Source organism: Triplophysa rosa, linkage group LG20 (genome assembly GCF_024868665.1).
Source record: "Triplophysa rosa linkage group LG20, Trosa_1v2, whole genome shotgun sequence".
NCBI lineage: Eukaryota > Metazoa > Chordata > Actinopteri > Cypriniformes > Nemacheilidae > Triplophysa > Triplophysa rosa.
The window spans coordinates 10,403,320-10,427,104 of record NC_079909.1 but is presented as its reverse complement, the minus strand read 5'-3'; the positions used below and the strand labels follow the sequence as shown (position 1 = coordinate 10,427,104).

The 23,785-nt window shown below is 37.9% G+C and overlaps 1 protein-coding gene across 8 annotated transcripts in view; it reads right to left on the bottom strand.

The window, feature by feature from the left end:
- The window catches only part of magi1b (membrane associated guanylate kinase, WW and PDZ domain containing 1b), a 123,052-nt gene extending 109,182 nt beyond the window's left edge, over nucleotides 1-13,870 (bottom strand). For 3 of the 8 annotated variants that reach the window (XM_057362178.1, XM_057362176.1, XM_057362175.1), the window contains exon 1: nucleotides 13,083-13,869. In XM_057362178.1, coding sequence (XP_057218161.1) covers nucleotides 13,083-13,380 — 298 coding nt within the window. In that variant the 5' untranslated portion in view covers nucleotides 13,381-13,869. Of the gene's footprint in view, nucleotides 1-13,082 lie in introns of all 8 variants that reach the window. The other 5 variants (XM_057362174.1, XM_057362179.1, XM_057362177.1 and 2 more) reach the window with 2 other exon arrangements.
- Between the last annotated feature and the right edge of the window lie 9,915 nt (nucleotides 13,871-23,785).

The window sequence follows — 23,785 nt, the reverse complement described above, 5'->3', positions numbered from 1 at the left end:
ATGAAACTAACATTGATTTATTTTCTGAAATGTAAAATAAATTGTCTTTATCTTGGGTCAGTAGTATTAAAAGAAGTGGGTTGGTTCATTTTAGCTGTAACTTCAATAAAAAGTAAAAAATGAATTCTACTCTAAAGATTTATAAGTAGCCTATCATCACATTTCTTGTGTTAGTAAAGAACTGAATCAGACAATCACATACTGTATATAGGTTGATTTATTTTATTTATTATTAATTTTTTTGGATTTTAAAAACAAGTAAGTCGTGTTGAATGTAATTTTACCTAAGTGAAATTACCATAGTTTTAACGTAAGACAAGAAATCGGGTCGAATGGAATTTACGTTTGTTTTACACAGAGTGAACGACTTTAACATGAGTTTAGCATGTGTCAGAGTTTAGCAACACTGTTGTAACACCCCAAGTAGACGGAGCACTGACGGCTGTGACAGAAGATCGGCTTGGAATCGGCAAGACGTGAGCCTGACCAATCCTGCGAAAAACCGGCCGATTCCGGTCTCTGATCGGTGCACCTCTAGAAATAATCCTTTAACAAACAAGTCCAAAAACAAAACATCAATGCAGACAGTGACCCTTATACTTTAGCATTTGGATGTTCGTGGTGTTGTATTTGCATGAATTTTATTATTTTGTTGCAACCCAATAACTCCAACAGATATCCCTGCTCGTCTATAAAAACAACTCACTCAAAACAAAATGTTAATATAAATGTTCTAGCAAACGACTTCAAAAGCGAAAGTCACAATTAAAGCACCACAAACTGGTTGTGGGTACATGAAAAAGGAAGTTCAAAATAATATATTTTTTTATTTGTTTTACAATAGGGCTGTTTGTGTCTAAAAGGCATGACATCACCGTTTGGACGTCTAGCAGTCCACCAGTTCACAAAACGCCAATTGCCTTCAGCGCTGTCACGCTGCACATCCAGCTATGACTGTTCTATCCATCATCATAGACTCTTTACCGACCTACAATCCCATCAAGAAAGTATAAACAACTGTTGGCCGCGTTGTGATCACAAATCAGCGTGTAGGGTCAACTCCCAAAACATTGCGATTAAAAAAGAATTAATAAATAAGAAAGCTAATGGTCTCAAGGGTGCATAGACAACACTCTATTTTCGTTGCATTGACAAATGTTCTTGTTTTTGGAATAATGTCAAGAACGGATGTGTCTTCATATTAAATTCTTAAAATTAAAGGAAAGAAATAAACGTTTTCCCTCATATCATTACAAAAACATGTTACTTTTTCAGTGCAGGTAATCTGAGGTGTATAGTAAAACAAGCTTTGTAATCTGAATTATTGCATAAGAGATGTTTTTAATGTCGAGAAGCTCTGACCAAAGCCGACCGAAGGAAAGACATTCATCAGTGTATGAGTCCATTAAGACCCTCTGGTGGGCCATAAAGCCTCAATTCATGTGATGACTGCTCAGTCCTCACATCAATATAAGAGCCTCCACTGCGGTGGGTTTGTGGAAATCGAAAATATTGTGCTGCTATAGCAGTGTCATTTTGCTCAATCCTGAACGTTCTGGAAACTGAGATGTCTCTCTGATACTGTATGTACAGTAGAAGACCTAATTACTTTCTCTTTATGACATAACATCATTACAAGAAGAACTTTTTTCATTGTTAACATGCAAATCTCCTGAACCTGCCTACCCCTCAGGAGATTAATAAAAACCTTCATTAATATTTCAGTGATTTAAAGTAAGCTTGACCCTATTATGAGTCAACCTCGTGACTTGCAAAACATTGTCACGTGATAGTCCTTTCATTCGTCAGATGTACATTACGCTCTTAAAATTGAAGGAGAATGTTGAAATTTAGGATCTCTAACATTCCATACGAAAAGATTTTCAAACATGCAAGATTGGTGGGAATGTTTTGAGATAGTTGGCATGAACATAATATAAAATCAAGAAAATGTTCATATTTACCTGGACAATTAACCTAAGGTTGTGGTTTATTTATTTTAACATTTAGTTTATTACCTATCACACATATAGGGCCCTATTTTCACGATCTAAGTGCATGGTCTAAAGCGCAGGGCGCAAGTGCACTCAGGGCGTGTCCGAATCCACTTTTGCTAGTTTAACGACAGGAAAACGGTCGGAGTGCCCAGGCGCATGGTCTTAACGGGTTGTCCCGATTCTCTTAATGAGTAATGGGTGTTTTTTGGGCGTAACGTGCAATAAACCAATCAGAGTGTCATCTCTCATTCCCTTTAAGAGCCAGTTGCGCTCGCGCCATTGTGGATTCACTATTTTCACGGCGGAGTTTGCAAGAGCAAAGACTGGACACTTCTCCAGAGAGGAAACGCATTAACCTCACGCACGAGCAGATCATCTACATGACAAGCCGGATTTTTATCTTTATGTCCACAATAATAATCTTTTACATTGTAATCCATTAATTTTTTATATTTGGCATGTTTGTGTGCTGCTGCGCTTCCCTCTGTGTAATAAGTATAAAGTGAAAGCGTGTTGTGGACCCGCCCAAAGGCGCATTTTCTACTAATGCGCTCTTTTTTTAAACAAAAAAATATTGCACCATTGACTTTAGACTTTAGACCAGGTTTGAGTTGGTCTATGGCGCAGTCTATTTTCAGTTGCTCAAAATAGCAACGCGCCAACACTGCGCCTGAAAACACCTCTTTTTTAGACCAGCACGCCCATGGGCGCACAAATGAGCGCAAGTGCAGAACGGGAAAATGAGAACTGCGTCGGGCTGAAACTAGCAAAAACACTTGCGCCACGTGTACGATAGGGCCCATATGGTACATACACATACTTAAATTTGTATTTATACAGTAAATGATCATTTCCTGTTGTATAGAATTAAAACACAATACAATTAACTGATCTGTTTTATAGATAACAGGCTGATGCTGGGCCTTGATGCTAAACTAGTTCACTTTCATGAAATGTCGTAATTACGTCTTTTACACAATGAGGGCTCTCTTCCTGAGTCTTTCCACACAGGTGGAACGGAGATATGTGTCAGTTTCACCCCAACCAGTCTGACAGGTCCCACCCAGAGAGCAGGTGTGCTACATATCCAGTCCATGGTAGGGTAGCGAAACAGTGTTAATAAAATAATAAAATGTGTTGACGTCACAGCTGTATCAAACCCCTCCCTAACCTCTACTCCTCGACATGCCAGTGTGTAGACACATGCCGTTGTATTTGAAAGCACAGTAAAGTACCATGTCTCACTTGCCCGAATCTATTTCAAAGCCCTGGGGAGAGCAGCTTCCAGAATGAGATAAGATATGCAGACTATTACGCACAAGAGAGACAAAAGCAAGGACAGAAACACAGATAATGCCAAGAGAAACCAGTCATGCGAGATTCCTGACGTTCCAGAGTGCGTAGTGCAAACATAGGGCACGGAGCCGTGTAAACAAGCCACTAGAACATTCAACAGTCGTCCTACCGCGTGCGAAACAAACAGAAGTTATGTGATGTTTCTGCTGGATGTTTTTGTCAGACATGTGGTTCAGGAAGCCTTTTTCTGACCCTCCTTATAATTAAGAACAGAACTACACTCAGAATTCCCCCGCATCATAAAGGTTGTGAAAAACACAGCAAACAGTGGGGAAACAGGAAAGGACACAACACAACAACATGGGAAGTTTAGGAAAGGAATCAGGAAATGACACTGATCAGGGTTTACACTAGAAAGGGCTCATCATGTTGTATGTGATTGGACCTCCAACTTTCCCAGCATCTTTGTTTGACAAGCACTGCAGTATCACTACCTGAGTCAGCAAACAGTATTAAATGCAATGCAGCTTATGCCAAACATTTTTCCCACCTCAGCACTTGAACTTTACTCAAGAGTAAATTTCAGCAAAGCACACATAAATGGACTTACAAGACCAACATGTATTTAATTTTAAGTCCTAGTACTTAATGACTCAATATCATTAAGTGCCCTAAAAAGCAATATTAAAAAATCCATGTAAACAATTATTTTAACATCATTTTTTATTGCATTGATTGTTTTCTCTAAGACATTACTTTCTAAATGTACTGAACGATTAACTTCTGATTTCTAAAACGCCACATTCTGTATGAGAGGGGAAGGAGGACTAAGATAAAAAAACAGAATGAAGAATAAAGAAGGAAAGAAGTTGGTTACAGACAGTCGAAAGAAAAAAGCTGCAGTCTGCACATTCCAAATTAGATAAATGCACTTCACTGAGATATCTAGTTGTAATACCTGGCAACGACATTTATTCAATTTGGTAAATCTGTGAGTGTAAACTGCCCACTGACACAAGAGGATTATTATCAGTCTGACAGATTTAACGAAAACAAGTGAGATCAACAACTCCTAAACAAAATGTGCTTACATACCGGTTAAAATGCAAGCACTGGAAAACTATCAAATTAAAAGGAAAACCATAACCTGAATAAAATGTGCAAATCTGAAAGAAAACAAAAAGGCCTTCAGACTTCCCCATCCTAACACCAGGATTAAGTAATTGTCACAAAAATAACCATTTGTCTACAAAAAAAGAACTTCAAAGTCGAAACTATTTTTTCACCCTCCAAAAGTGACAGATGAGGAGAATTGGTTTGTCATGCCTCGTCCTTTTTTTCCCTCTCAGAGGTGCTGAAGAAAACTTTGTCTTTTTATCCTCCTCTACTCAGAAATGGCGAAGAGGTCAAAAGCACACCACAACAAAGAAAAAAAACGTTCTAAATGAAAAACAGACCAAACACCAACTGCACCGCAAGGCAAAGCAACTTTAGCCTTTAGTCTAGAATAAATTATTCCCACATGATCATCTGCAGAGAGAGAGGTGCAGACTGAAAAACATGGCTACCAGACTGCAGGAATGGCTTGCTTTAAAGCTGTTGGTGGAATTACAAGCCATGCTAGTAAATCAGTTCCGTACATACTAATTTGAAGTGACGCGGCTCTGTTAAATGGTAAAGAATAACATCAAACCTTTAAAAGCACCACACTGTTTCCTGCGCCACTATTTAGCCACGGTGCTGTTTTACTGCTAAAACTAGAAAATATGTTCGTTTGTTTGTTTGTTGTGTCATCATAAAAGACTGCATAGACTGACTGGAAACATATGATTGTTAATGAACTGGTTTCACTTAAAGGGATAGTTCACCCAAAAATGAAAATTCTTCACTCACCCTCATATCATTCTAAACCTAGATGACTTTCTTTCTTCTGCAGAACACAAAAGAAGATATTTTGAAGAATGTTGGTAACCAAACAACACTGGCCCCCATTGACTTCCATTGTATGGACACAAAACCACTGAGACATTTCTCAAAATATTTAATATTGTGTTTCACAAGAATAAAGAAAAGGTTTTAAATGACATGATGGTAAATAAATGATAACAAGTTTTATTTTTGGGTGAGCTATTCCTTTAAATTGTAAGACTCGCATCTGAATACAGTTTTGTGTATTAATACACAAAACTTTCATTCATGTCTGACTTAAAATAAAATAATATCAGTCCAGTATATTTATGATGTAGTTTTATTAAAATTTTTACAGACAATTAAATTTTTAACTGCGTTGTTTTTCTCGCTTTTGTGGTAAAAAGAAGACTGGCAATGCTGCAAAATGAAGAAGTGAGAAGGCATTAAAGCATTAAAATAAAAATAATACTGATAAGATTTGACAGATCAGACCAGTGTGTGAGTGAATAGATGACAATGAAGAGAGCGAAACGGCCCATCTGACTGCAGGCAGAATATGACAGATCTCAACGGACATTGTGTGTAGGTGTATGTGCACGCTTCTGACCCCTGTCAACTGCATTTGCGCTCGCACGTTCACATAAACGGCACTCAAATCACAACACCATGAATTTAGTCGGACAACTGGAGACTGGACGATACAGTACATAAAAGCTATTAATAAAGATGAACAGAAAGAGAAAGCAATTAAAAAGGTGTTGATGAGAGGTAAAATTCTCTCACATTTATGATATACATCAAAACAGGCACAAACAAGAATAAAGCCAGCACACGCTCCAACCAAATAAATGAGTACAAGATCATACACGCCCCTCCTATAACTGAGAACAAAGACAGGGAATATGACAGCAGATGTTGAATACAGTGGCCCGCGTTGTCAGATAAATCCTACTGTAAACATATGGTAGCTTCACCTCTACAGCAACATACTGTCAAACGACCCCCCCCCAGCCGTCCCACCACAAACACGCTAACAAAAGCCATCAGGATCATTCAGACATCGACACGCTTCGGTCGTTTCATTCAGCGCCACAAGTGTTTCCAATTATGTCGGCTATTTTGCAAATCAAGGTTTTAGCAGCATTGATTTGTTTGGGATGCAAAAACAGCATTTGACTTATATATTAATATTAATAATAACAGAACACTTGACAAATTAACATAGGCTATTAGCGAAGGAACTAATCTAAGATCAGGATTTTTACGATTTAGTGACTGAAATATGAAGAAAAATTATGACAGATTGAGGCAAATGTTCCTGGAGAGTTTGTTGTGGTTGAGATTCTGACTTCATTCGGTAAATACTAACACATGGCTATTAAATTGAATTGCTTGATCTGTTTTCTCTTCCTGAAGTAGGGTTCATCTTCTTCCCCATGTGGGTGGGTGGGCGTGTATTTAGGAACCTTGTGTTGATTAGTCCATGTCCAAATTCCTATTTGGTTCAACCTGGTGCCAACATACAACATCTAGACGCAGCAGTTCCTAATTTTGGGAATGGTGCGCCGACTGTAGAAAGCTGAAGGAAGATTTTGAAAACCAGACGGCAATCGTTTGTATGAAGGCATAAGGGACTATTTTGAGGAACCCTGAGGGGATATTTGAATAATTTTATTACATCGAATAACAAAACGCAATACACACAGCTTGCATGAATTCACTCTAAATCTTTAGTGCATTTTGGATAAACAAGTCTTTCAAAACTTTAACCAATCTTTGTGATTGGCTCATGCAAGATTGTCAAAGATGCCAAATCTTATTCAGCTCAAACACTAAAAACAAGAAAAGGGTGCATCTGTGGATGCCAGGGTGGCAGTTTGTAGTGTGTCTGCGTTTGTTGACAATAAAAACTCAACTAAATCCTCTTGAACTCCTCTGACCCACTCCAAACTCACTGCGAGACACCCAGTACTCCTTTTCTTGGCATTTTTCTTTCAGTAATGAGCCCATACGAACACAGGCAGGAATAAAGGCTCTTCCTTAATGCGATCTGTGTATTCAGACCCATGGGTTTCGGCTGAACAGAACAGTACTGGAAAAACAGCGGATACACAGCAACCTCTCCCGAGACCCTAGGATGATAAAGCGTAATTCACCCGGATATAGGGAACCATTGACGATTCGCACAAAGGCGAGGATTATCCCGCAGTTAAGTGCATATCTCGTGTGAGATGACTGTGAAAATCTGAAAAAAAGAGGGCAACAACAGCAAGAATGAAGCTATGCATGGGTGAACAGAACATCTGATGTGCGCGAGTATGTTTCTGCAACATTGACCCCCTGCAGGACAAACTGTTTCTCTGTTATAACCGTGGTCTCTCTCTGTAGATGTCACTTAAAGGGATATTCCAACCAAAAATGTATTCACTTGTTCTCTTGTTCCAAACAGGTTTGATACTGTCTGGTTTTCTACTTTTGGGTGAACCGCACTTTTTAAAATAATTCTATTTAAATGAAAGGGTTTTGCCACCTTTACCACAGCCAAAGTATGTGAGTTACATTTGTCACAAAAGAAGGTTATGCATGCCTGATTTCAACTAAACTATGAAAATCTATGAAACTGATTCACAATCTGACAGATGCCGATTTATTCCAATATCCAAGATAAGCGCAATGTTCTTACAGCCATCTCTCACCACAGGCTTGTTTGCCTTTCAAAGCATCCGCTGATTCAGAAATCTATCACTTTTTTCAGTTCTTGTGTGACAAGGTTGGTCATCGCTGACCAAAAGACAAACCGCATATAAACATGACTATAACGTAGGGCTGCAAGATTATGGGTAAAATGATAATCACGCTCATTTTGCTCAAATTTTTAATCACGTTTATTAACCATGATTATTCTGTCAGTTTAGAACTTTTGTTTTTAATTTCACTTCAGCATGTTTAGTCTGCTGCCATTAAACTTCTTCAACACTGTATTTCAAAGCACGCAATCATCTAAACACCCTGCCCCCAAAATTTACACTTTGCGACCTTCAGACTGAAACCTGACTACTCCATTTTAGATTTGGTGCTTTTTTTGTAAATCATTACTATTGGTCACACTTCATGTTTGTCCGTTGCAAATAAAAAGTCTTAAAATGTTAGAAATCCAATGTAAAAATGTGGTGTTTTGAAATTTCTTGTAAATTGGCAGTTTAAGAGATGCAAGCTTTCAGTCCGACAGTCATGATTTTCTGACCTTAACGGGAGCTTTGTGCTTGCTTTTAAAACATTAACATCACAACGATTATGTTCAATTAATTGTGGGAAGCATTAATCGTTATCGCGATTAAAATAAGATTAATCGTGTAGCCCTACCATCACGTCCTTTCAAAGGGTTAAGAAAGAACATGAATAAGAAGAATAGCTTGCAAAAGAAATGTCAAAGCTATAGGATTATGAGAGCATCAATGACCGGCAAGTGACAAAAACATTTAGAAAACGTCAGAATGCTTTAACATAAGCACTGTTTAAACTCAGATTAAACCAAACGAAAAGCAGAATCAGCAGAAAAGAATACAGAAACCACACACAGAGCAAAAGATTAAGATAAAGTAGATATCAGATTTCACATGTGTACGTTTAAACATGTGAAGATGATATCTTAAGACAAAAAGAAGTTTATCTTAGAGCCACATAAGCCTTTCTGAGAAGCCTTTACTGAGACAGGTAAACTGTTGACAGACTGTGTACACACACCAGCTCAGAGTATCTGACATTCAGCTGAATGTTTGCTCAGCTCTCTGGTAACCTGGGCTAGAATGAATGTGTAGAATGAAGGGGAGGGTGCAAAATTTTATCAACAGCCAAATCACAAAAGTGTGTTTCCATTTAAAAAAGCTAGTGATACCTATTTGGGAAAATAGAATGGGTAGATTCTGTATGACACCCTTTACAGGTCAACAGTGTCACAATAGCAACGGTAACTCAGAAGACCATAGTCTAGTTGGCCTCTCCCTATGGACACAAATGTGAAAAACAAACTGTGTTTTCCCTGGAACCATAGCACCAATTCCCTTTATTTGCTTCTTGTTTTAATAAAAGTGTCTGTAATTAAGTGAATAAAGGACCAGGCTCCTGTTGCTTTGAATAAAGACTTCTATTACCCTTTGCTCAGTGAGATGACAATTAAACTAGAATTTAGTGACTGACTCAGTATTTGGGTTGACAAATAAACCGTAAATGTGACAGCAAGAATGTAGAAAACAATCTGTTAATAATATTATTCTATATTAAAGGTGCTGTGTGTAATTTTTGAAGGATCTCTCGACAGAAATGCAATAAAATATACATAACTATGTCTTCAGAGGTGTATAAAGGCCTTACATAATGAAGCGTTATGCTTTTATTACCCCAGAATTACCTATTTCTATCTACATACACCGCGGGTCCCCTTACATGGAATTCATCATGTTGTTTCTACAGTAGCCATAAATGGACAAACTGCTCTACAGAGTGTGCTCATCTCCTTCAGCAAAGAAGTGAAAATGACATATTTGTCCTGTGTGAGCCATCGTAGTGCTTCTAAAGGGAGGGATGAGCCGTGGAGTGAGCTAGTGGTTGCAATTCGTAACCTCACCGTTAGATGTCACTAAAATCTCCACATTGCTCCTTTAAGATTATTACAGAGCAACACCTTATCCATGCCTTTACCAACACACTAAGCAACATCTCAAACCCAATATTCTGCCAATCCAACACACAAAAAACAAGGTTTTATTTCTGCAGGAAAACTAGTCACATTTTCTTCAAGGCTAGCATCAAAAGTTCTGCTCATTTACACCGTGTCTACACCGGACGCGGCACGGCACGACAATGTGATGCGACACACGGCATGTTCTAATGAGATTGTCGCGCCGCACCGCACCGCACCACGTCCGGTGTGGACAAAATTTTAATTATAATGGGTTCTAATGCGTTCTATTGTCTCTTGTCTTGTCGCACTGCATCCAGTGTAGACACGGTGTTCACTATATATTATCCAAAGTCTTATAGACGCCCATCATGAAAAAAGCATGGTTAACACCTTGACAGGTTACACCTCGGAAGTAGTGTACACAATCTACCATTACATAATCACAGGCACATGCACATGAGATCATTCATTTGTTTACCTTTATTCTCAATCTGGAGAATTCAACAGTGGATAGTATTTCCTTATTGTTTAAAGTTGCTCATGGCTCACATGCCTTCATAGGAAGCAGTGTGTGTTCCTCTCTTTCTCCTGAACACAGATGTTTAAACTGAACTCAGGAAAAGGAAATAAACACTTCCACAAAAAAAAAAAGACCAACTGTGGCCTCCACCCCTCCCTTCAGCGAATTTACACTGCTGTAAATCCATCAGACAAATAAAAACCTATTTATGTACATACGTATGTATATACTGTATACAACACATGTACAATGTGAAAAGCAAAATCACTGAATCTGAGGATCACTGCAAAAAGTGAGGGTATTAAAATCTCTTAAGCCTGACATGATCCAGACACTAAATACTTTGATAGTGACCCCAGACCACTTGTTCCAAATGGCATTTCACAGTCCCCTTTGCTTTGGCTCAGGGTAGACTTGCATGATCCCAATGCAAACAGGCTGTGAACATGCTTAACGCATGCATGTATTTTCTCCCCAGGCACAGGAGCCTAATCCACCCTGATGCCAAATCCCACAGAGTATGAGAGACCGGCCACACAGAAGCTCACAGACAGAGGGATGAAGAGCAGTGTGTCATTTTATCTCTAAACCCTTCAAAAAGCAGCTCATAGTGGGAGTCTGATCTAGGATCAGCTTTTGTTTACAATGAGCATAGAAAAAGGGGGAATACGATATGAGATAAGTCTCCCTGTATCACGATAACAAGCCATCAGGACATTCACTACAGTGGGGTCTTTTTTCCTCCTAACAAATGATAATTCTGTCATGAATTACAAGTTGTTCCAAACCTGTATAAATGTATTTCTTCTGTTAAACGCAAAAAAATATATGCATAAAAATGTTAGCAACTGAGATTTCTGAGGCACCATTGACTACCATAGTAGAAAAATTTTAAATGGTATAGTCAAATGTGCCCCAGAACTGTTTATTTTCCAAAATTCTTCAAAATATCTCATTTTGTGTTCAACAGAACAAAAAATACAATGTGTTATTCTACTATGGGAGTTAATGGTGCCCCAGATATCTCAGTTGCTAACATTCTTCAAAATATCTTTCTTTGTGTTCATCTAAACAAAGAAATGTATTTAGGTTTGGAACAACTTGAGGGTGAGTAAATAATGGCAGAATTTTTATATTTGGGTGGACTAAACTCTGCATTAAAACTTTCACAATCAGAAAGCTTTTCAGTTTAAAAGTAAAGTTATGTAAGATTATCCACTATTTTTAGGTCACTATACAAATATAGCAACATTTGTGAAATTGACCATGTTAACTCACAAAAGCCCAAATTCCTCTTTTTTTTCAGCCCATAAGATAAAATCAGGGTTTGCACAAACTAATGGAGCCCATGACAGTGACTAAAGCTAAATGGGGACTTACCAAATACTCAAAGATTGCAGAAATCCCAAACAAAAGCATTTTCACTTTTGTGTTTGGCGTGCATGGAATTCATTTCTGATTCTTAGGCCAACAAAAACGTTCATGCTAAAAATGTATATTGCGTTAATCTTGCTCTTTTTACATTTCCTCATTTTTAGACTTGCAAAACTGCCATCCAACATACAAACTTCTCGCTGTAAGTGGCACAATCATGTCTGATGACAATGCTAACGGTGTTTTCTCGACTGACGAATAACCGACTTATTCCATTAATCAATACACCAGTGTTGAGAGGTATTCCTATTTCATATTACGTCCAGAGAGAGCTGCCAGGGCACATACTGTTAGTGAGGTCACAGCAGAACTGAAAGCCTTAATGTAGAAATCAATGAAGATTAATGAGTGAATCTGTTGTGCGCTGCATTAACCGTGCCGAAGGTTACGGACAGGCCATGTTCTCATTTCTGCAATCATTAGACACCGTATGCGTATATACAACAAGGGCCCGTGTAAATGAACGAGGCCATATGACAGTTTCTCACTTCTGCACCTACAGGTGCTTGTACATACAGAGTCCCGTCCCATAAGAACACGGTGCACTGCAAGCTCAGCTAAATGCATTTCATATCAATAATTCAATCTGCAAGTCTGGAACAACTACGGGAGTTTAAACTCATCGGCTTATTTAGTCAAAAACGAAGCCTTGCTTTCATGAACCGACAGAAACCCAGATGGCATTTGTTGCCAAAAACATTTTCTTAATTAAGGCTGATTACAAAAGAAAAAGAAACCCAGGCAGCATGATAGATGATAAAAGTGAAACTCTACACCGGAATGTATAAGAGAGAGTTGGAGCTGGGCCCAGTGGAGCTCTGGGAATGCAGTCGGAGTTGATTGGCTGGTTTCCTGATATTGTCTGAAGTCATTTGGTGAAATGGGCAGAAAAGTACAGAGCGGAGAGAAGTGCATAACTTAAACCATGTGATGACACAAGCCTTTAGGGAGTCAGCAGAGATTTAGCACAATGGGCTGTCTGTGGTGCCTTTACCTGAGAATAATGGCTCACTCATCAACTTCTCATAAAGGATTTAAGTCAGATAAATGACCAGTGGGCAGAATTATAAAGACAGCTAGTACCTGCTATGATTCCTGGCTGGTGTAAATGTTTTTACAACTTTCCACAGAGGGTCTGTGTTTGTGAAGTTCACTTAACCTGGTGCAGAATTTTTTCACAACGCATGAGGAGGACGCCCAATGTGATATGTACTGTGAATGAAACAACCCAAACTCGTCTTACCTTGCCTCACAGCTTTTAATCGTATGGGTCCTTTGCAGTTTTTGATCACGGTCAACACATCATACAAAGGTAATCCTGAGACGGAGAGCGTCTCCACTTCCAGCAGTAAATCCCCCTCTGACAGTTTCCCGTTTCGGTACACCACGCCATTGTCGTTAACGCGCCCGACATACGCGAACTCCCCGTTCTCAGCTCCGCCGAGCAACTGCACGTTAAGATCGCCACGGGCGTCCTTAGATACCGTGCACTCGTTAACTTTAGTGGTCCAGTGATTTTTTTTTTGTACCACTTTGGACATGATGAATCAATAAAATCCGTCCAGAAACAGGTCGCTCCGCTGACAGATGACGAAATGAGTTTGTTTCATAAAATAAAATATCCCACGGAGACGCGGTAAAGTTTCTTTTCCGCCCCCTCGAACATGAATGCGGCTTCACCGCTCAATAAAACGAAAGAAATAACGAAATTAAGCCATAGTCCGGCTGTCCGTTAAATGAAACTCATATTCCGACTCTTTCTCTAATTCGCCTGTATTGTTTTCCTCATCTTCTTAACATCTTGGCTCTTTAATCCTGTTGGTCGATTTCATCTGCGCGTGTCTTAATTTCATAAATGTTTTATCTACACTTCTTTTAAGTTTTAAGATGTTTTAAAACAGTTTAATAAAGCACTTCCAAGTCCGATTTCCCTCGGCAGGCTGTAATGGTGGGTGTTTCCTCCTGGATCACGGCTCCTTTAAACAGGTACAGCGTTGACGTCTGTTTTGATACATTTCATCCTGTTCTGCCTGCTCGCGGCTGGGAATGGAGCGTTTGTAATTTACGCGCATGCGCCCTACTTCCTTTCGGACTCGGAGGGAAATCCTGACCGGGCCTGGCACAAGGTCCTAAAGCCCGCCCATAAAAAAGGCAGAAACATTTTCCAAAGTAAGGGGATCTCTGGAACCCCTTAAAACTCTGGATTATATGTTTCTCACGTTATAAATCTTTCAAAAGCTGAAATAAATAAATAAGTAATGGCAACACCTGGACATTTATTCGAGGCTTTAATCAGCATACAATACTGGCTAATTGTAGTAAGATTAATTGAAAACATTCCCAGGCTCTCTGTCCTGGGCCCTTGCTATAAATCATGAAAATACATTTTGGAAACGTTTCCAATCCTTTTTATGTATGTAATTATATGCTGTTACAAAACAATGGACTGTGCACGTCACACTCTTGCACTACCAGTTTTATCTGTTTGTCTGGAGTGTTGATTTTTTTAGTCTAAATTTGTTGTGTGGGGGTTAATCCTTTATGTATCCTTGTCAATCAGGTTTAACCTGCCCTGTTTGTTTTCCGTATTTGATTTCCCTCTAACACGACATAATTCAGTTTCTTGCAAAAACCCGGATTACAAAGTTTCAGCAAAATCTATTTATTATTCTACAGTATTCTACATTATTATTACTGATCATCGAAATCATTGACATGGCCAGGGTCATAACCATGATGTATAATAATGTCATCGTCACATTGTTCTACAGTAGTAAAAGTCACTTTTTAAATACTCTCAATACGTTCATAATCTCCACTTATGTCAGCTCGCTTCTGCATGTGTTTTACAGTGTGTTGAAGTCGGACACGTGAAGGGCCGTCTTTGGGATCAGATGGGCTTCGCTGTTCACCTTGGGAAAAGCAAATGAGCGCTCCGCTCCTAAAAATAACATTCAAAGTACTCCCTATCCCTGGAGATGCCAACCATTGGCCTGGATGGGACAGGAAACAGAGTGCTTTTAAGCCTAAACTGTGCAACTTCTTCAATCACCAGCTGAGCGATCAGACGCACACTGTGTTCACGCCATGCCGGCCTGCTACATCTGTGATCTTTATATGATGATGTAACACGTCTAACCCAATTTTATTCATGAAATAATCTTGGGCATATTTGGAGTGGTAAGAGTGTGATGTCCCTCTTGATGTTGATGTTGCTGGGCTGTTCCAGCTGAGACCCAAACCTCAAATCACTTGCATGCCAACAGCATGTTTAATAGTGTTTTAAATGCAGTGTGTGTAGTCTCACTTCGTAAGATAGGTGGTGAGGTATGGCACCATGACAAGTGAACTTGGTCTACATACCTGGTAGACAGTTTTATAATGCAATGCTTTTTTATTTTATAGCCCCAGTCTAAACTAAAACACGACATTATATCATGGTTAACAGACCATTAGTCAGAAATGTAAAAAGTGTTATTTTGGCGGTGTTAAGCAACTTGGCAACATTGATTTTAAAAGTGTCCTAAGCCGAATGATCATAATTTGAAACATGTTCACTTCCCTCAGATTTTGCCAGTCAAATCCAAACTGATGTGGGTGGGGCCTTCTGACTGCTGCCCTTCCACCACCAACCTCCTGCCAGAACACGTCATTTCTGTCCGAGCGGCTGATGCACAGTGACTCTGACCCGTTTCTCTTTTTTTACTTGAATCCATCTGCCTTCCATTCCTTCCCTCCAGCAGACCCTGTTGTAGAGGGCAAACTGTCTCTATTTGTCTCCCCCATCCCCCATCTTCCTCTCATCTTCTGAGAACACATGATAAACATACTGGAATGTTGTGTGTTCTGTCATCAAAACTCTCTTTCTGAAAAGTCTTGTGGAAATGTGGAAATGATTGACATGCAATATTAGGTTAACAACACAATCTCATTGCATTTTAATAGAGCGCTATATGTCAAATCAGAATTCAGCAATCACAGAAAATCGCTTTGAGACATGATAAATGACATGATTAACTTTAGTCACAAAGTTGATGTGACATACAATATTAACAGCATACTCATCATAACAAGTTGTAAAAATATATTTAACAACTCGCTTTTGCATTACTTTCTGTGGTTATACTTATTCATTAGTCCCTATGAATAAATAAATAAAGTATGCAAATAGTTTTTTGTCAGTTTTGGAAACATATGTCTGGCTGTAGCAGATGTTAGTACTTATGAAAGTTATTTTAGTTTCAGAAAATAAATAATTAAAACAATTTCTTTCAACACAAATTTGTATTGCTGCTGTCCTTCTGAAACCTTGTATCTTCATATTCAGTGATATTTGCCATGAATCATTATTATTAGTCACCCTTAATGTTTATAAATGGGTTTTGCAAATATCTAACCAATAAAGTGCTTGTCAACTTTGACAACTCAGTATGTAATCATTTAAAAAGTACAGTATTCTTTACATTTTCTGAAAAATAGCGAATTTGGACATACAATGATAGTGACAATAGAATTTTATGTGTGGTTTTACACCACCCAAGTATTGCGAATAACTTTGTAGAGCCTGAACTCAAAATGTGAAGACTAAGAGAAACATAGATTTCGCATCTGTGATAAAACTTAATACAGGGAATGAAAAAAGTATATTTTCTACACACAAAGAAAGCTTTTGACCGTAAAGACAGGGGGACCACATTCTTGCAATATTTTAGAGCCCTCAAATAAACGTCAGACTATCTTTCTGCTGCATAACGGTAACTTTCTAAATGCAACCAGCTGACTAGATTACTGACCAACTGATTCTATATGCTCTTGCTATGTAGCAGCTATACTGTTTATATTTTATCACGAATGCACTCTGAGTGCTATCCATTTGCTGAAAAGTACCATACAATCCAGTAAAACATATTATGTTTAGGATAGGATCTTATTTAAAGCACATTTAGCTCTAGAATTGTTTGTAGTGTGTGGATGAAAAGTTTTCGCTTTTTTGAAAAAGTGAAGTTTGATGTTATAGTTTTTGGTTTGTTTGAAATACGTCTTTGAAATGTATTATTGTATAAATCTCTGTTAAAAGCCATTGGCAACTACATGAAAAGAGATGAAAAACTTCTCTATTAAATCCATATGGCCACTTCATAGTGATTTGCATGGTATTGTAAATAAACGATCACTCTAACATGCATGGGAATTGAAGTCTTGATACACCCAGCAAACAAGACAAATGAAAAGCTTTTGTTCCTTTCTAAATTAGCTTCTGTCCTTTTCCGTGCTTGACACTATTGTCTGAAGAGGAAATTTGAGGGCATAGCTGTAAACTTGGTGACCTTGATTGTGTGTATGCACAGATTATTCTTTATTGACCAATTTCTTTGATAATGTGGTATTATTAAAGTATTTATTTACTCATTATTTCATTTTTATGTTGTTTTTCTTACTACTTATTTTGTGGGACTTCTCATTCAAGTTCAGTAAACTACAGCCTCATATGAGAGCCCGTCATTGCTCACTTACACTGTAAAACTTATTGCAGATTTCATTTATAATTTTGTTTTAAACATAAAATTACCTATTTCTTATATTTTCTTTCATGAAACAAGACTAAATATTTTAGGTCACTTTTCTTGTTATGTAAATGTATCGTAATTTAAGAAATTTTAAATATTTTTACTAGAAGACAAAATAGGAAAAATGCCATTTTTGCAGATTAGTCTCTTCTTGCTCATTTTGAATCTCAAAAAGTGTTTTAATTTTGGTTAAAGTAAAGTTGAACTCAAATTGAAAACAGTACTAACAGGAAAGTAAGTAAATCTACAGTAAGTTACTGGCAAACCTGCTGCAAAACTACAGCAAAGTTTTACAGTGCACGCATGTGGTGTGCCCATGTGTGTGTGTCCGAGTTTATGTCCATATATGCTGACCAAAAAGCACCTGGAAAAGCTCCAAAACACACCACGCTATCTGTTTATGTGGTTCCGACGTCTGCTTCCCCTGAGATGGTCGGAATGCTTTGAAGGTGATGTGAAAGGAAAGGATGAGCTTTATTCTGCTGTCATCCGTTTCAATGATAACATGATCAACTTACACTAGGTTTTTTTTATCCCTTTCTGAGGTGAAAATGTGGATAGGTGAGTGAATTACAGTAAGCACACAGACTTGACAAGCCTACAAATTAGACACAATATGCCATCTTCAAGGTATGGAAGAGAGTTTACAGGTGGTTCTTCTATGCATATACAGTATATAGATTACTCTGATGCAAGAATGTCTATAACAAAACACGTTTGTGGATAAAAACCTGGGATGGAAAATCATGCAATCATGCCCACATTGATCTGGTTTGTATCATTTGAAATGATGATATTCTTCATGACATTTGAAGAAACAAAACGTCAACGAATGGATTGCATCGACTCTATGGCACTGTGAAAAAACTGCTTTTTTAAAACATGAAAGTAAAAATATTTACACTGGCTCTTTAGACTGGGTTTAGCATTCCAGCACTTTAAAGAAATCTTACCAAACAAACAATAAATAAGAGAAAATATGTTTGCCATAGAAAGGGGATGCTGGTCATGTGTTGACTCTTGGAGCTTTTTTGTATTTTGAGTAGTAAATCAATAGACACCGTTTTCAGCTTTGATTTTGCTTCAAATTTCTCCTTTTTTTCTAATGTAAAAAGAAAAACATTATTAAAAACACAAAAGAGACTACCTAGAAACCTTCAACAAAAAGGGAAAGAACAGAAAAAGAGAGGTGCTCTGTTCATAACCAATTAAAGGTCCAGACTGCACCAAGAGAATAAGCTTGAAACTTTTTTCTGTAACTTTTAAAGATAACTTCTAATTGCTGGCCCACATTTATGAGGTCTTCCCGTACAAGAGAGACAGAGCCATTATAAGCGCTAATTCAGAATAAAGGATTAGCTATTTAATGCTAGCTCTCTAATTTATGCTAATGTCTATTGCATGTGTTCCAATGCACTTTGAGGCTCTGTGTGACTGAAAGTCTTTACGTTTATATGTGCTGTGCTCAGTGCAGCCTTGGCTGGAATCCAGATGGAAATAGGAAGTGTGAGGACTTGTCGCACAGGGCATATGCAAAGATAGAGGGGCGGTATAATTGTTACTATGGGTCAATTTGAAATGTATTAAGTTTTAGTCAAGCAGCTTTAAAGAAGAGAGCAGGGCCAGAGGCAGACATTTATTCAAAACAGTATGTTTTCAATATAGGTTTAGAAGAGCATGCAGAATAAGAAAGTTTGTCGGTGTTATTGCTGCTGTACAGTTTCTCACTTTTTCTTTCTCTCTGCTTTAGTCTTTCTTATAACATTTGCTCTGCACCTCAGGCCTTATTCGTTTATCATATAGTGTTACAATATGCAAAGTTCAATGCAGTATGCAAAATCAATATCCTGTTTAATTCAGAGATATCAAGGATAATAAGAGTGAATTTCACATTGACTTTAATCTCATGACTGTGTCCAGGGTTAAAAGGATCCCTGGGTATAGAGCGATGTATGGCTTAATATATGAACAATGGCATTGACTAATTGTGAAATAAAAAAACAGTGTAACTGTCACAGTATTCATAAACTTTGAAAAAATATTTTTACTTGGAGGCTGCCATTTTTTTGCGTCAGAATCCGTGACACATGGTTGCGACCTAAACCTGTTCTCTTTCGCAACAGCGAAGCACACACGTTTTCCATATATAACAGTAAAATATGACACGTAAAACATAAGATCAGATATACAAACACACAGGGACAGTAGGTGGCGGTATGTCCTCTTGACACAAGCCAGCCTGCCAGCCATAAAAGAACGCGTTCAGTGTTAGACGTCTGTTCAAGGTGAGCGTGCATTAAATCATAGCTTTAAACTACTGCCTTTGAGACATTTAAGACTATTTAAGACATCAGCATCCACCATAATCGTATACTTTATACATTATGAGAATATACTGATAAACACAATAATAATGCTTGCGGTTTGGTTATTTATTCTGTATTAGAGCACACGTGAATATTAGCCCCCGTCAGCTAATGACCGAGGGAGACAATAACGTTAGGCTACTGATGTTGATAAATCAACAACAAAAAGTCGAAATCTGGATAAAATGCATTGTATAATGGCTAAAACATCGTATATATGATAAATTCGAAATGATTTTGGTGATTAATATGCATGTTTGTGTTGTTTCTGACAAACAATATTAAAATGTAGGAAAATACACCAAATAGCGTCTTTATTTTCTTTCTTTCTTGCTTTAGCGTTATATAAAAGGAGGAGCGACAACAGTAAAGGACGAGAGAGAACCAGGCCTGGACTTTACGTTATTTTTTATTATGTGTGACCGGCAGTCGACCGTGAGGGAGCTGCCGGCATTTTACTTTCGTTTTGTTGTTTGTTTATTTTATTAAAGTTTTGTTGTTCAACGTTTGCCGGTTCCCTCCTCCTTCTTCATTGCTGTGAACATTGTTACACATATGTTCACAGCATATATATATATATATATATTATCCTACAGAACCTTATATTTACTGAAGAACTGATTAGTGTGTCAGTGTTTAGTTTGGCTGCCTAGCTGTGCGTGCAACCAGTTTACGTCATCGAAAAAGAACATGGCGGCCTCCTTAGGTTAAAATGAGTATTACATTTAGGGTTATTTAAGAACTGAAAATATTTGATATGTTTCTAACCACAAATGCTAGTAGTGTTAGGCTATTACAACGCATTAAGCTGTACATCTCTCTATACACCGGGTTCCCTTTAAAGGGATAGTTCACTCAAAAATGACAATTCTGTCATCATTTACTCATCCTCATGTCATTCCAGACCAGGGGCCCGTTTCAGAAAGGAGGTTTAGTGAAAACTCTGAGTAAATTAACCCTGAAATGAGGGAAACTCAGGGTTTTCCATTTCAGAATGTGAGATATGTCAAACCTGAGAAAGCAGGGTAACTCAAGCCCGTTTCTAAAGGAGAGGTATCTTATACTCAGAGTCAGTAACCATAGTAACTTACTCTGTGAACCTAACCTGGTCGGGAGCAGGTTTTCTTTGGTAAACCCAGAATTTATTTCGATCTCCTCCCCCTTTTAAAGCGCAAGTGGTGTAACTCATCCATTCATTCATTAATACAGTCATTCATGGCACACATTTTGATTACACAGAGACCATCTCAGTGACTTATACTATATGTCATATGTGCTTTTATAGAGGATTCATGAAGAGGCTGCATTAATTCATTGGAATGTACTTTGATTTCAGGAGAGCACCGAGTGGAATTTTGTCATTTCCCTGTGCATTTTTATTAAAACTGTACCGTTTTTCTTTACAGTGAATTAGATGTATCAAAATATATCTCATCCATCCTTACACATAAATAAAGTGCATGAATAAAGAAATGAATAAATACAGACATACATGCAGAAATTAAGCGATAAAGGTAATAAACAAGTAAATTTGACATGCAGCCATTCCAAGTGAAATCTGTTCAGAGCAGGATTCGAACCGGCGATCAGTCTAACTTTGCACGAGAGTCTGACGCCCTACAGGTGTCCTATACACCATGACGTCTTACTTGCGTAACTAGAGCACTCATGGCGAGTGAGAACATACGTTTTTTTTATTATTTCTGTTGTTTCATTCATTTAATGATTAATTTATTTGTTTATTGGTATCAATTTATTAATTTAAACTTAAGTCATTTTCAGGACATCAGTAAATCGAGCGGAAAGTGTGCCTCACTCTCATGTGCTTTCTGCCGCCATGTTGCTTTTTTTGGTGCTGTTGCCATGGTGAATCGTGCTATCTTCGCTCAATTGATGATGGCTTTTTAAATCAATGGTGCACACGCGTAACCTAGAGTGAAATTACTCAGAGTGGATTGAACTAATTGAAATCACCTGTTCTGAAACCGAAAACTCAGAGTTGCGATTCTCTGAGTAAATCAACTCAGAGTTCACATTTTAACTCGGTGTTGGTTGAACCTCCTTATTGAAACAGGCCCCTGTATGACTTTCTGTCGTCTGCAAAACACAAAAGAAGATATTTTAAGGAACACTGGCAACCAAACAACATTGACCCCCATTGAGTTCCATTGTATGGACATAAAACTACTGAGACATTTCTTAAAAATATCTTCTTTTGGGTTTCACAGAAGAAAGAGTCACATGAAGTTTATGAGTGACATGAGGGTGAATAAATAATGACAGTTTTTTTTTTTTTTGGGTAAGCTATCCCATTAAGGGGTAGCTAAGGGAGTTTCTTAATCTGGAGTAATGTTTTAAGAAATTGTGCATACACATGCACAGACATTCCAGGCTTTTATATAACTCCAGAAATAAAATGATCCATGTCAGTGAGCAGCTAGTAAAGCGTGAGGTTCAGAGTGTGTCAGCACAAAACTCTCCTCCTCTGAGCTGTATCATGTGTTTGTGTGTGTGTGTGTGTGTGTGTGTGCGTGCGTGCGTGCGTGCGTGCGTGCGTGCGTGTGTGTGTGAAAGAGAGAGAGAGAGAGAGAGAGAGAGCAAATAAGAGTGGGTGAATATTCTCACTGTTGCGTTCGTGCGTGTCTGAGGCACATCAACTGTGTCCAAGCAGAAGATAGAAAATACCCTGATAGAGATTAGGAGGGTGAAATTCTCTCCAAAAAAATGCCCGCTGGGATGTCAAAGGCCCATAGTCACCTTGTCAAATTTTTCACAGCTGGTAAACACATAATATGATTAATTCTCTTACATTCATCTAAAAATGTACCCTATGGCCCTAGCCACTATATAATTTGGCTGCAGTTTATGTTTTTTGGTTTGGAATGAGAAAAAAGAAAGTTTAGGTGTTTATGTAGCCTACAACTTACTAATGAGTTGACCAGACCTGTGGTCGACCCACAACTAAGAGTCATGTTTAGTTAATGTACAAAAAGCATGTAGAGAGCTTAAGTTTGAAAGTTCCCACCACTTACTTCACCATGTCATGAATAATAAAACATCTATTCATGTTGGGGTCTAAAAGCACTGACTAGATGTTCGTCACAACTGTAGAGGTATCTGCATTGCACATGAGTCTTATTAAGTATGGCATGACAGGACAGATGTTCCTCTGGCCCATAATGTTAGTGGACAAAAGAATTGACCAAGACATTTCATAAAATCCCAGTCAATAGGAACCTCCTACTGAGTCGAGGGAAATCAGAGAGAAACCTCATAAAATGAAATCCTAAGTACACACAGACTGGTGTATGTGTCCACAGAGGATTGGAAGATTACTTATGGAAATCGGAAGAGGTGATCTATAGGTGTATTGAAGGCGAGAAACCATCAGTGGTAGATATTAACAATAATGTGTCAGGTCACATACAGTATATTATATGACAAATTCTATTCTATTTATTATATCAATGTTATTTATTTTATATATTGTAATTTTAGTTTATCATTAAATGCTGTCTTATCTTTTAAATGCGATACAGATTAATCATTGTCTGAAAATTATCACAGTCTGATTTGCTTCATGTAACTCTTTTTGTTCATATGGTGACATTATGATGTCAAAGTAATAATGCTTGTGCTTATTACTGTGATTATTCTGCATGTCCTTCATTACATGTGCCTGTAAAACTGTTGAAAGCATTGTTCAAAGATGGTGCCATAACAAATCCAAAAGAGTGTGGGTGTGTAACTGCATGTATATTTATATCAAAATCCCATAATAAAATCCTAAACAATAGATGATGACATCAGGGTCAAACAATTACATGCGAATACAGCAAGTAAGAGAAGGGAAAACATGAATTGAATCATATTTAATATAGAGATTTTCCTCCCTTGTACTAATTACATGGAAAAAAGGAAACACAATGCCCAGATTTACAAAAGTTTCAGAAGCTCAGTTTAAATAACTTTTCTTTTTACGTTTTCTGCTTATTGTCAGATTTACAAAGAAA